Below are 14,819 nucleotides of genomic sequence, written 5' to 3'. Positions count from 1 at the left end.
AAAAAGACTGTGTTAGTTTTAAGGTGCGAATTACGATAAATTATAGTGAAAGGTTTTAGGGAATGGCTCATTGATACAAGAATTGGTTGAGGTTGGTAATTTTTATATATCTGAAAAGGTATTTCAGGGGGTGATTGAATTCCGGTTTCTCGCCCTAAAGAAGCCCTCGTAGAAATTATACTCACGTGACATGAATCTAATATTAAAAGATGGGAACAAACATTAGGTGGAGGTTATTTTGTGAATTCTTGATACAGTATCAATAACTTCACTACCTATCATAAGTTTGTGCAAACGTCGATACTGCTTTTTGATGTGATCCTATTACAGTGTGATGGAGTTCACCTCGATCTGTATGTGTAAACCGGAAAGTCATTTGATAAATCAAACCAAAATCATGTGACTCCATCCTTCACCGCTTTCCTCCCGTTCCTTTTTTCTTCTTCATCTTTTGTCGAACTGAACTGGATGCAGCATTTCATGATCATACCATCAATCATTTCCTTATGGAATCGATGTTTCATTATGCTATCATGATGCTTTGGAGCCCAGTTCATCAGTATCTTTGCACCTCATTCACCGTAAATGTTGTCGTCGCAAATTACAGTCCAATGAACCTTCGAGGTTTCAACTTGAAGGAATGTATTCAAAGAATAAGTAGCTCTTTGAGTTTTACAACCGCAAACGACGTATTTCCTTGTTCAAATGTCAATGAATGGTCTTTATTCACTCGGGATCATCATTTACATTGCTCTTTGGTTATTATGAAAGAACATTAACAATGCAATTTCACGACTTGGAAACTGGAGGTCTAAGACAAGTGTTCTGCCCAAACTAAAGGTTTTGTCCTTGATATCTCTTTTCCGTCATTTGAAGCAACAAAGGAATGATTGCAAACTTTAGTTGCTAGAGCTCTGTCTCCCCTTGAAATTTGTAGTGCCTGCTTCCCCTTGTTTTGTTCTTCTATCCATTCAGATAGCATTTCCATCATCATTCCCTACCTTTTTCACAATCAGCATCTTCTATTATGGCAGCAACGGGCCCATACAAACCCTACGAGGTATAATCTCAGATTTAAGAGAATATTTCTTGCCTCATCCTGTGGAACCAGTCGAGGTAACTATTGCTCCTCGGAATGCTAGACCTCTTTCGGAGCAGGAAGTTGCTCAATTACGACGCGAACAAGCTAAAGCTATTGATAAATATTTTGATGAAGAATTAGACAAGAAAAACTACGATGAGATTAATAACAAGAGTCGAAGTCTACAATGGATGCCAGACATTCGCCCTGCGGATCGTTTGTGGCGGCAAACTCGTGCATATTATGCCGAGCTTATCAAATCCGAGAGAATATCCGATGTTCTTGATGACAACTATGAAGAGATGCAAAAGATTTTGATAAATCCTCAGGCGTGGAGTGTTGAAGTACAAGCAGTTCGAGATGAACAAAGTAAAGAATACTATGAGAACATTGGCCCAGGTGGGCGTTTCGAAGGACAGCTCGACAATCTTGCAACAAAAATGACAATGGTCCACTTTGGTCTTCCTGTGGCACCAATGACATTGAATAATATCATGGTCCTCACTCCGGATTGGAAAGACGATGCAGACGATGAAGAAGACCCCGCACCTTCTCCCCCTCGGACACAGAGAATTATCTATTCCGAGAAGCCTCTAGAATTTCTGGATTCATATATCGAGAGATCTTTTGGATACCAAATCATCCGACGTTCGTTATCAAAACTTCCTTGTGATGCATCTGCTAATATCAATAGGTCCTCGAGTAAGCATGCGAGGTGGCGCCGGGTCTATTGAGGAATTAGAACTAGCAGATAGTAGTGATGGTGAATGGCGCTCAACTGTCACTATGCGTGGCGGTGCGGATCGTCGTGAGCGCGCTCCTCTACTAAGAGGACTTTATCTTAACCTGCTGGGCCCAAGCCCTAAGCACAAGTCTCGCCGTACACATCTGGTCCAAAGAGAATTCCTCAATTCAGCTCATAGGCTTCTTGGGATCCCGAATGATGTGGACTTGCACTTTAATGTTGATATCTATCGCCAGGTAGATCCACGTAAGATTGATAAACCACTACAAATCTCGTTTTCAATAGCTTCACATGAAGATTTTGAAAAGAAGTGGCCAAGTATCGAGGAAGTGATCGGCAAAGTTGATCACGACCAACTGAGTATCATAATTGAAGACCGCTTTCCTAATGAAGATGTCCCTATGTTCTATGAGGATGTACGTCGTTTGGCAAAAGAATTCCCAGACGATGATAAAAAAACATCTCAGCATCCCATCTATTCGTATTTTGGGAAGAAACTTACCAGACCAACATACCTTGCCTTCAAAGACAACCGTTACGAAACTCTTGAATATAGATCCGAGATCAGATTGGTCTTTCTTAGTTGATGTTCACACTGAAGATCGCATTTTACCACCTTTAAATTTTACCAGAACACAATATAGGAATGATTTCCTGTCTCTCAGGGATAAGTTTCTTATCGGTGCTAGTAGTAAAACAAGCGTCTTCGTGCGCAACGTTAGTGGTTACGCGCCCTCACAACACCAAGTCGTGGAACCACCTCAAGACAGTCAAATTGTCAGATTATACAGTCAACAAGAAAACGCGGAAAGTTACTGGAAAATACCCTTGGTCCTCAACCCCGTATTACCATACTGTCTAAAACCACTTACAGCCCTCATTTGTCAGAGCTTTTCTTGCCATTTACGGTCAGGATCGTCCCTCACGCAATCCACGACTTTCCAGCACACAAGAAGGGGTTCACGAACAGGCTCTTAATTTTGGCGGTATGGAAGTAACCCCTCAAACTTGGGAGTGGGTTGTTGAACGAGTCAGACAACAGAAAAATCTTCCAAAACCTGTTCCACAACCTGATGATGATTCTGATGCTGAAACTGAAGTTGATTTGTCATGTCAACTCACTATAACAATTCCACCTCATTCCGACATGAGAAAAAAGCCCGAGGATACAATCTACCCTCCATCTCATTGGCGATGATTACCAGAGGGATATTGCATTTGAACGCAATGAGTATCAGCATATCTACAGTTTTATTGTAGAACGGCTGAGAAAGGTTCATCGTCATAGCCAGAATTCAAAATACCCGAACGGCAGTCTTGTCGCAATGTGGTTCAGTGCTATAGAACGTGAAGAGAACCTGCCGCCTGTCATTATGGAAATTGATGACGACTTGCCAGATGCTGAGAAGGGTAATATGATTAGAACAGCTTTCCTCGGTCGCGTGCAAACTTTCTCGAATATTTGGTTCCGTCCGGAGTATCAAGTTTTCACGCTTCATGATAATTCCGAAGGTGAACGTATCTGGCAGTGGGATACAACAGACGAACAACACAATACCTCCCTGGAGAACTTCAGGGCAAACATGAGAGAAATGTATGATGATTGGGATCATGCTCTTGACTCGAATTTTGTTTTACTCCAAACAAAGACAAATCGTTCATTCGCAGTAGATCGAAGAACCACAGAGAGTTACTGGAGAAAGTATATTTTCGATTGGCTCACAGAAACCGACATATTCATTGAGCGAAGAGAAACTAGACCTTTTAGTGAGTTTCGCCATGCTTCAGCCGATATGACTAACTAACCCTCCACAGTGCAACCTGATACAATTCCTTGGGGCTATAGACATACTCGTCAAATCCCGCCCCCTCCTCCAGTGGAACTTAACCCAGTTCCGGTGGCGCCTGTTGCCGAAGCATCACAGCAGCCTCGTATCAACAAGACACGACTCATTGCACCCGTTGCCGAAAAGGCCATCACTCCAAAATGGGAGACTTGGATGACAGATCAACATCGTAAGGATGCATTACAACGTCGTTCTTACATTCAAGACCAATCGGTCATCGAGCCGGGCCTTGACCCTTCAGCACCAACATACGGGCCTAGTAAAGAATTGACATTAGGAGTTTCTCTTTCGACTCCTGCAGTTTATACACAACGACTGACCCCCACTGATATTTTAAACTTGGTTGAAGAAAATCAGAAGTTAAGAAATGGCTTGTTAGAGCGATCTCACAACTGTCTCATCTGCTCTGTGACCATGGCTGGCTATGAGCATGCCGAAATACAACGCCATTATGGACAGCATCTAGTCCAACTCCAAAAAGAGGGACAATGTCCTCTCTGTGAGCGAGAATCGTGGTCAATCATGACCATGGAGCAAAAGAAAGAGCATCTTGAAACTCATCAAGTGGAAACAGACACCGAAATGATTCGAAATTTCTGGAATGGCATTGAATGTCCTGTATGCGACGCCAAACTAAGTGGTTTTACAGCCGAGCAAGTTCTTCGCCACATGGCAGACCACATACCAGGAATTGTCGAATTCTGTGACAAATGCGGACTTCGCACCGCTATCTGTAATCATGCTGAACTAGTTCATCACAGATACGTATGCCTTGATCAACCAGATCGTGGACCCCTCGATCTAGAACCTTCATTCTGCGGCGATTGTGGCCAAAATCGTACCGCGGAGGATGAAGAAGAACGGGGTCAGCACGTTATAAATTGTACCGCTAAGAATCGACGTGTTCAAGATAAGAAGTTCTGTACCAAATGTGGCATTGATAAGAGTGCATGGAGCAACGATGAAATCACCACGCATGATGAGCATTGCACATCTCCTCAAGGTTTGCCAAAAGCTTTTTGCTTGAGATGTGGCACAAGGTTGCTTGGTGCCACTGAAGCTCAATTGGATGGCCATAGAGTGTACTGTTCTATTAGAACAAAAGAACCGGAGAATTTGAGACAGCGAGTAGAAGGTAAGTTCGCTATATTTGCTTATCCCTTGAATTCACATGATTTCTGCCCAAATCGTTTTTCCTCCATTCCATTATTTCCATAGGGTATCAAGCTGATATCCCTTTCTTCCTCTCAGATCTTGAAACCCTAATTAAGCGTATCTGGATTGCACCTCGTCCCCTTACGGGTCCTCTAACCATTACTGATTCACCTCTCCCCATCCAGAGCTTCAGGCGCGAACTGCAACACTCAATCGCATCGCGGCCAAGAACGCAGCCACACTCTCCTGGATTACCCAACGGGAGAATGAGCTCGTAGAAAGCGAAAGAGCTTTAGCCGAACGAGAGTTGAAACGTCCTATGGACGAAAGACGAGCGTACGCTGAAGATAGGAGTAGTCTTGGAGCATGCCCTTGGTCTCGCAAAGGTTGCAAATATCATACGATCAACCAGACTCGTAGGCAAATCTTTACACACATGGCTACACATTTCAATACCGATCAAAGCAAAACTCTCCCATTTACCTGCCCATTCCCTGGATGTAGTAAGCAAATCGCTGTACCCGGCTCGGATCCCGATGATAATCTTCTCGTTGTGGATCATTATCGTCATCGCGACTATCAAGGTATCGCGGATGTACATGGTCCGCCTAAGGGCAGAGATCCGAAGGAACTCAAAAAATTGGTAGATCATTTTCAAAAGGCCAATGCAATGAATGCTCGTACGCGCTTGCGAAACATTACACCGCTTCCTGAACCAGGCCAGGGACAAGGGACGGGTGGAGCAGGAGCGGGTGGATTTGGTGGCGGGTTAGGAGGTGGACTGGGATCCAAATTCCAGTACTCCGACTCCAGCCGCCTCGAACCAGGTTACGCGCATCACCCCTCATACCTACCTTCAGACGACGACCTACAACAAAGTATCGAAGCCGATTATGTACAGTACGGAGACGATGAGAATCTTTTCCAAGCCGGCGATTACGAGCCTCCATCTGAAGCCGAAACCGACCCCGGAGTCGAAATTGAGATCTCGCAGCCAACACCTACCAGACGACACCGATCCTTTGCAGCTCCGCTAGTTTCATACGATAAACCATACTCCACATACACTCCCAAATCCATCAGCCAACCACCTCCACTTCCGTACTCCCCCACCAAACGTAAAGCATCCGCCGCAATCCCAGAAGAGGACTTATACCCACCCTCTAATCGTACGACGCGTCAACGCACGGCAATCCAGACTCCAAGTCCAGATATTGAAGCCCCACCCGTGCGAAGATCAAGTCGACAGGATCGTCGACGAAAATCAATGCACGGTGTAGATCAAGATGGAGATGCAGATGAGGGAGAAACGAGAGAGGTAAAGTCTCAGGATTGGAAGAATATGGTGGATACGTATGAAGCCGAGTCGTCGCAAATAAACCAGTATGAGTCGAGTGGAGGTGATAGTTCTGAACAGGCACAAGTACATGAGGAGGTGGAGGGCAAAAATGAGAGTTCGGAGCAAGTTACTTCGACGTCTAATTCGAATCGGAGTCCGAGTCCAGCTCCCAGGGTGAAGAGGTATAGAACTAGGTCTGGAGGATAGACGTTTAGCGGGTGGAGAGGAATGGTTGGTTCGAGTGGAATTGTGATGATTACTGGTGTGGTTTAATCTTTCTTCCGAGAGTTTGATTTTGGTTTTTGATTTTGATTTTGCTAATCCTTTCTTTTTGTACTTTCTTATACTCGTTCATAATTATCTCTTTTCTCTCTTTTCTCTTTATCTTTTGTATTCTGTTACTCGTAATCATGTTATCTGTACTACGCTACCGTAAAGTGTTTTGGAAATATGAAAGGATAGGAATATTAAGTACCATGATATATAACTCTTTCAGTCTTATTATTCCTGCTTATTAAGTGAACGAATCTATGATTGTGATTCGGATAGAGAAAGTGAGTAATATGTGGATCTGATAGATAGATATTCTAAATGAGAATGCATTCGTGATAACATATCATCTGAGGTAAGATCTTACATATATCGATATCTCATTCCATATTCAACAAAACCAGTCAATTCAGACTCCTTTGACATTCTTTTCATATGTAACTACCTAGTAGATATCCCATATTTCTCTACGCGTATATTTCTCCATCTTCTAGTTTTTTTTAAATGTAAAAATATGGATTATTTCTATATCTCTCATCATACAACCAACATTCCAGCAGCTCAAACTAGGTAGGTATAGGTCAACGAGCAGAAGCTTGCATAGTCAAAATAGTTTGGAATGTTGTATTTATTTTCTGATGCTATGTCTGCGTTTATGTAATCTTACTCAAAATCTGTATCCAATTACCGGTCAACCGTGTTGGATATCATATGGCAGTGCCACAGATCTAGAATATTACAGAATCATATCGAATTACCCATCCCGTCCCATTCTTCATATCTATGATTTATGAACCACTCATCACAAGAAATATTTGGCGTCTAAAGATTAAGCGACACAATATTCACTTTTCATCTCAGTTCTGATTCCCCATCCCGGACATCCCCTCACCTCTTCTCCCCATCTCCAGAAACCCACACCCCTTCCAACCCACCCTCCGCATTCTCCCCCTCACTCCCCCTCCCCTCCTCCCCCTCCACCACATCTCCATAAAACGACCTCTCAACCAACGATTCCCTCGCCGGCCAAACCCAACTCACCCCCACATAAACCACCACACTCACCACAAACCCAAACAACCAATCAAACGAATAGAGATTTCTCGCTCCCCGACTAATCCTCACCGCATCCATCTCCACCCCCGTCTCCCCATCCGTCCTCAACGCAATATTATACGCCAACCCCGGCAAATTCGGACACACCGCTAGTAGTAACGCCAAGAGCGCGCGCCAGTTAACTCCACACACGTATCTATATCTTCCAAGGGGATCGTACAGCGCCGGCACATCCAGATGTTGTTTCCGCAGCACCCAGTAATCAGCCGCGAGAATACCCGCAATGGGCGCGAGAAACACGGCATAGCCGCCCATGAAAGAGAGGAAGGTTTGGGCCGAGCTGATGATTTTCCAAGGGACGATGACCCATCCGCCGACGATGGCGGCGATGACGCAGCCGCGTTCGATGTTGATGTAGCGGGGGAAGAGAACAGTGAGATCGTTTGCTGCGCTGATGGAGTTTGCGGTGATGTTGGTGCCGACTTGTGCGATGTACCAAGCGGCGGCTGCGAAAAATGCTGCGGCGCGTCCGCCGTGTCCGAGGTCCAGCCATTTGGCGAGGATGTCGAGGGGGTTCCAGAGGGGTTCTCCGTAGATGACTCCGCTGGCTGAGGTGGTGATTATACCGATCGTACCACACAGGGTGAAAATGAGAGGGAGGAAGGGAAGTTGAATGAATTGACCTTTGGAAGATCGTGCGTAGCGGGAGAAATCGGGGATGTTGCATGATAGAGTAGCCCACGTGCCTGTGACTGATGACATGCAGGAGAGCCAGAGATATGCTTTGGTGGATCCGGAGACGGTAGGCTGGAGATCAAAGATCGATCCTGAGCCGCCGGCTTTATGAATACACCAGCCCATGGTTGCAAGTGCCGCAACAGGGGCTGCGATGAGTTTTGTGACGAAGAGATATCGGAGACGAGTAGGGGGTATAAGAAGAAGTGGAAGCTGAATTATCCAGAAGAGAAAGTAGCTAAAGAAAATGTGATTAGTAGTTCCTACTCTCCATCCAGTAAAATGACATACCTAATCATTCCCTGCGTAGTGATTCCTTGGTCTTCTGGAATATGATTCGGCACATTCGCATAACTAGGCCAAATAGCCAATATCATAATCGTAACACACTGTGCTCCGCCCGCGCCTACTATACCCAACCAAAACATCGCCAGTACGGCTCTTGAAACTATACAAAAGTATGCAAAATAGTATCCAAACGACGCTCGGATTGCTACTGAAAATGGAATATGGAATTTGGCACCGATAGCCCCATTGAGTACCACGGGAATCGCAACGCAAGTCGTTCCCACTACCATCTTTTGTGTTTATCAGTTTTGATCTGATGATTTGGAGATAGCTAGGTCATGTAAAGAGATTTCGAATAAACTCACAATCGGAATTGCTTCTCTCCATGTTAACCCCACCGCTAGAACGCTACTCGCCGTCTCCCAAGTACTCAGAGTGATTGTATCAGTTGCCCAATACGCCATCCTATATTGCATATCATCAGCCAACACCTCACCTACCCTTATCCATCATCTCTTTCCCAAAACCAACCCAATATCCACCAGCATTCCCTATCCCCACCCCTGATCACTCCAAACACATCCCTACGAAACCACAAATAACAAACTCACCAAGTCCACAAAGTCCAAGTTTGATTTTCCTTCTTCACCGGATCCATATCCTCATTCGTCCAAACATGTTCTGGCGCCAACGCACTTTTCTGTTTCGGCAATTGCCATGCTCTGACCGTTGTGCATCGTTCTTTGATTTGTTTTCCAGTAGGAACATATGGCATCGAAGTGAAAGAACGCATCGTCACGTTTTGCCTCTTGTCAACAACAGCAAATAACCTCCTGATCGTATCTATGAACAAACCCTTCTTTCCTCCAATCTCGAGCTTCAAAGCGTACTTCAAAGCAAGAGATAAAAGACCAAGACCAAGAATGACAGAAGACAAGATGCTGAACCTCGGTCTGTGGTATAAATACACATTTGATTCAATACCTTATCCCACCTAAGCCCAACTTTACCTACAAGGTAGGTAGGTAGGTAGGTAGGTAGCTTTCTATTTATTCATAAAACCCCTCCTTCCCCTCATCGCAACTGCATATCGTGTACTACGCGATAGATATCGAACCGGAGAAGGATAAGCAGAATGATAAGGCCCATGCAGAGATATGCAGAAGCAGATATATACTTACCAGGGAGTGGTCGATCGTGGGCGAATCAGATGAGAATCATCCAACAACCTTGCACTTGCAGATCTCGATAATATGGGCGAGATGAGATATAGGTGTCTTAGAAAAGCTTAATGAATGCTATTGCATCTTCGAGGATCATCTCATAATCATCATTCCATATACCTCACTTGAATGTATATACTAATTCCCTTCGTGGCTATCGTATTCTTTCTTCACCATCCCATCGAAAATTTCCCATAACCTTATCATCAAGACAACAACAAAAAGTACATCACCACTCCCAAAAACCCAAACAATAGTCTCGACCTCTACAATCGACAAACCAGCCTAACCGAATCCATACAACCTTACATACATACCCGCCCAGCGTACCCAACTGTCGAAACCTACACAAGCCAGCACTACCTACGCACTGAAGATCTCCACACCGGGCACACTCCCTCGATCAATAGGATCTGAGCAGGAATCTCCAAATCCAATTCCCTCCCTGTGACGAGCAACTTTTTTCTTCACGATTGCATCGAAAAGTGATTATTCAGCTGTCGTGAATCAGAATTCCATGACTGACTCTGCCAAGGAAGGACAGGAAACACCCACCCGGGGAGTATCGAAAGAGTTCCTACCTAGTACTCAGCCTGCTATCCACTAACCCTCATCCATCCATCATCCATCAGATAATGAAAAGAAATAAGAAGGAAAGGAAAAGTTCTAATCATAGGTATCGAAGCTCTGCTAGTAACCTTATTAGTAGTCACAGTCTCGAACAACACTTCCCCATTATCCAAACCCTTGCACACACAACTACCTCGAGCTCCCTTCACATATAATAACCAAATCTTATTACCGGTACACATATTGCAAATCATCCAAACTCTCTCCTCGAATCATCATCTCTTTTTCGCCATCCCATTCCCTTCCATTCCCATCCTATTCCCTCCCTCCTCTCAAAATCACAATCAAATCATATCACATCACATCACATGACCATACATTGACAACACTATCTAGGTACCTATGTAAACCTACCTAACTACCTAGCAACACAAGCCAAAAATCCTCACATTCATAACCCTCACCATCATGACTGTCCAAGGTTCTCGCCAGCTCCAACAAAACAATACGAGAACCTCTTGACAAATACGTATCACCTGATTAAATCATAAACTACTATTTGGATTTCAGTCATTAAAATTGATAGGGCGTGAAATTCTATATTTAATTTAAGAAAAATGATCGCAAAATTCCAAACTTCGTCTAGCAGCTGCAACATATATCACGTATTGAAGCCCCCAAACAAAATGACAAGAATAAAAGACCATAAAGATGGATTTAATGATCACTCAAACAACTTATCACATGAGGTAAATGCTTCACTTATAATGCTCTCTGTTGTACACATCTCTATACTATCACAATGCATTTCCTTCACTTCAATACGTGCATGATGCTATCCTCAAGGACTGCATCTAAAACACGCTTCCGCTGAATGCAAACTGCTAAAATTACAGATTTCACTATGAGCCCTAAGTTAAAATGATTTACTGTTCCTCCCCATCAGAGAAATATTCGAAATCATTGGGCACAGTAGCCTCCTCGTCACCCTCATCGTCTTCATCGACAGCGGTCAACACACCTGCGGCAGCAGCAGCTCCTGAGAATGCACCTGCAGCTTCACCTTGGGCATGGGCTTGACGACGCAAGTTGAAGGCTTCGTTGCGTAGATCCCCAAAAGTTGTAAATGTTGCAGCCTTCTCGACATTGACCTTCTTCACCTTTTCTTCAATCAGGACCTTTTCTTCTTCTGGCTGGGTATCAATCATTACGATGACGCCCCCAGTAGGTTTCTTGACTGGCTTGTATCGACCAGCTGGGAAACTAATAAACTTGAGTTGAGATGGCAAAACTCTGGACATGTTTTCAATCTCATATCCAACCTTCTCCTTCTCAAGCTTCTTCTTCAAGGTCTCTCCAGGGGTATCTTTTTCACCTTCATCCTTCTTCTCGGCAGACTTCTCTTCGGTGTCTTTGGATGACTCGTCTACATCCATCTTATCATCAGCTGAAGAGGGAAGTTTTGGTGTGGCAGGAGTTTGATCGATATCCATACTCTCTCGTCGTTGAGCACGCTCTTTCTTTTGTGCTCTGCGTTTTGCTTGAGCAGTTGTCGATAGTACGGCAGTTGCAATCAAAGTTGGTGCATCCTCAGTCTTGACTTCTTGCTCTGGGGGATAGTCGAAAAGGCTTGGACGAGTAGCACTGTGGAATTTGAAACTTGGAATCTCCAATTCGCTGTTCAAGCCGATCATAGATGTAGGCGTAAAGGTCAAGGAGAGGAAATGGGTGAATGGGAACCAGTACCAGTATTGTGTAAAGACTGCCATGCCGACAATACCTGCCATGTTCAGGTTACCAGTTTGAGTTTGTAATCCGATTGTGCAATTACGTCCTCCAGCATCAATGATACCCAATGCTAATGCACAACCAAACTTGGCCATAGCGTCCTCATGACGATCTGCAACGACCTTCTTCAAGGTTTTGCGGATTTCCGTAACCTTTGGATTCATTGCCTCATTCTGTTGAACCATGATCATGGCGAGAGAGATCAAGGCACCCTGTCGAACAAAGTCTGTAGGGTCCTTCATCATAGGCTCAAGCAAATCGATGGCTTCATCAAGACCGGTACCGGCACAAGAGATACCAAGAGCCATGGCGGCACCGTATCTAACATGTGGATTATAAGATTCGGACAAAAGTTCGACCATACGTGGCACACTTCCGGGCTTGCGGAACAGAATGAAACCCAAACTCATGACGGCAACACGACGAACATCGTCGTTCACATCACTGACGGCTACATGCAGTAATTGACGAACTGCCTTGTTGCTTCCTGTACCACAGTATGCCATAGCTACAGCCATGATACCACCATAACGGAGAGATGGGTCTGCGTCTTTCAACAATCCCTTAATGAGATCATCGGCTCCTTCTTGTCTGCCGTACATAACTAATGCCATACCCAGAGCAAGACCTCGAACAGTCTTCTCGTGTTGAGTATCGTGAGCATAGAGGATCATGTCTTGCAAAACTTTCTCATTTCCAGTTCCCAACATAATGAGACCAATCGCAAGACCAACAGCCTCACCATTCAGTGCGGAATCGGTTAAAAGTACGTTTTGCAAGTTCTCGAGAATTTTTTGATCACCTGTAGCCATACCAGCAATACCCAATCCTAACGCACCGCCATGCTGGATGACCTCTTCCTGGGTCTCATTGAAGCTTTTCTTCAGATAATCGAGGGCATCGGCGCCATGGTTGGCATAGATCAACCCATAAGCATAAAGAGCACCACCCTGACTATAATGTGAACCTGTAATTGACGAGGCTTTTGGGAGATAAGGTTCCAATAGTCTCTTGGCCTGTGAAAGATTGCCACGGTGAATAACACCAAGAGCAGCAGTAGCAGAAAACTTTGACCAGTTGACTGCCTTTCCTAGCCAATCTAGATTGTCGCGGAAGAATTTGTCGTTGGTTGTGCCGTGGTTCATGAACGCATTGCAGAAGGTAACAGCTGTGTGGAAGATGGAGTTGCGACCTTCAAGACTGTCACGAACCTTGTTGAGAATACTGAGGTCGGTGTGGTTATTGCGGTATAAGAATTCAAGGTTAAGTCGAATGGTCTCACTACCATTAAGGATCTTTCGGATCGAGTCATAGACCTTGAGTTGTTCATCCGAGGCTCCTTCGGTAGAGTCCCCAGCTTGATCGTTCAACTCTCCTAAGAGCTGATCAGATTCTGTTGCTACTCAAGAAATTAGTAAAAACTCAAGCATGAATATAGAGTCTACTCACGCTCCTCTGTAGATGGCTCCGCCTCGGTGGCCTTCTTGGGCAAAGATTTAATTACTTTGGCGAGGAATTCTTGAGTACCATTATCATACAAGTCGAAAGCGATCTGATATGCGATAGCGGTAGAAGTTTGATCATCCTTGGCCTGAAAAAGGTCAGCCTCATTTCAAATAAAACGTCAAGTCACTGCTTCGTCCGGTTGGTGTACTTACCACCAGCTTTTTCAACATTGCCGATGCCTCTTCGTCGATGTTGAGGTAAACAACACATTTTGCAATTGCAAAATAATCGGGAGTTGGTATATCGTTCAGTAGATCCAGGATCAATCTGAGTATCTCTGTTCGAAGCCCTCTCTCTTGTACGACGCCCATGCAAATGTCCAAGACATATTCCATCAATTCTTCTGTTGGACCAGCTGTACCCTCGGGCACCTTCGATTTTGACTTCTTTTCGTCGTCACTGGCACGCTTGATGACTCTTCGTAAAACCTCCAAGTTTCTAGCCTCGACCGCAATTCCTACCACTTGTCTATATCTCCCTTCGCGTAAACAATTCTCAAATAGTCTTTCAACAATCTTTTGGAGCGCAATCTGAGTAGAACGATCTGGTAAGATGGTAGAATCCGAAGCCTTGCCTTCTGCTACGGGCTGTTCCAACATGTTATTGGTAGAGGCTCGTGATAGAAGGGATTTTGATGGTAGAGTAGACTGCGAGAAAGGCGTAGTAGGTGAAGTCAACGCAGCAGCAGCCGCGCTGATGTCATTGAGTCCACTTGCAAAAGTCGTTGCGAGAGTAGGTAAAGCATTATCCCGTTTCTTTTCTTGTGGTGCAGCATGGTGCTGAGCAGATACACTGATATAGGTGTCGACACATTTTGAAATGATGGTTTCTTCGAATTCGCCTGGGTTGTCGAGTTCAAATAGATCACCCGCTCCGAGAGCAAATGACATACTTTCATTGTATGCTTGTAAATGATAGTAGACCTTTGCCAACACCAAGGAAGCTAGTCGTCGCTCGGGGAAGGATTCATCTTCGTAAAGCGCCTCGCTGAAAAGTGGCCAAATTAGTCTCGAGTTGGTCATGGTGATGGAGCTACCTTGAGATGGATTATCTGCGACGAGTTGGGTTTGACTTACATTTGAGAAATCGAACCTGCAACCTCTGTCCATAGGGTATCAATATCATCATTCAGCGTTTGAAGAGCAAAAACCTTGAGCTCTGGTTCTTCGTCTGAGAGGAAACCCAAGACACCAGAGGCTGAAGTTAGACTCGGCAT

The 14,819-nt window shown here is 44.6% G+C and overlaps 4 protein-coding genes across 4 annotated transcripts; 2 read left to right on the top strand and 2 right to left on the bottom strand.

Annotated features, from left to right (window-relative positions):
• Positions 1–1,027: 1,027 nt before the first annotated feature.
• On the top strand, positions 1,028–3,024 carry EAF02_000927 (uncharacterized protein; the record flags this gene model as incomplete). The annotated part of the gene is made up of 5 exons (XM_038896975.1): positions 1,028–1,060; positions 1,159–1,729; positions 1,776–2,242; positions 2,355–2,603; positions 2,701–3,024. 5 exons carry the CDS (start codon positions 1,028–1,030, stop codon positions 3,022–3,024), a joined length of 1,644 nt encoding a protein of 547 aa, XP_038763834.1.
• Positions 3,025–3,151: 127 nt separating this feature from the next.
• EAF02_000926 (uncharacterized protein) lies at positions 3,152–6,374 on the top strand (the record flags this gene model as incomplete). The annotated part of the gene is made up of 3 exons (XM_038896974.1): positions 3,152–3,593; positions 3,642–4,808; positions 5,014–6,374. The coding sequence occupies 3 exons, from the start codon at positions 3,152–3,154 to the stop codon at positions 6,372–6,374; spliced, it is 2,970 nt and encodes a 989-aa protein (XP_038763833.1).
• Positions 6,375–7,325: 951 nt separating this feature from the next.
• On the bottom strand, positions 7,326–9,309 carry EAF02_000925 (uncharacterized protein; the record flags this gene model as incomplete). Its single annotated transcript, XM_038896973.1, has 4 exons — positions 7,326–8,466; positions 8,520–8,806; positions 8,882–8,981; positions 9,128–9,309. 4 exons carry the CDS (start codon positions 9,307–9,309, stop codon positions 7,326–7,328), a joined length of 1,710 nt encoding a protein of 569 aa, XP_038763832.1.
• Positions 9,310–11,235: 1,926 nt separating this feature from the next.
• EAF02_000924 (uncharacterized protein) lies at positions 11,236–14,819 on the bottom strand (the record flags this gene model as incomplete). The annotated part of the gene is made up of 4 exons (XM_038896972.1): positions 11,236–13,496; positions 13,547–13,688; positions 13,756–14,590; positions 14,680–14,819. The coding sequence occupies 4 exons, from the start codon at positions 14,817–14,819 to the stop codon at positions 11,236–11,238; spliced, it is 3,378 nt and encodes a 1,125-aa protein (XP_038763831.1).

Source organism: Botrytis sinoallii (assembly GCF_014898435.1).
Source record: "Botrytis sinoallii strain Bc 23 chromosome Unknown BSIN_001, whole genome shotgun sequence".
Taxonomy (NCBI): Eukaryota; Fungi; Ascomycota; class Leotiomycetes; order Helotiales; family Sclerotiniaceae; genus Botrytis; species Botrytis sinoallii.
Note: the sequence above shows the minus strand (reverse complement) of the source record. Positions and strands in the feature narration are given on the sequence as shown.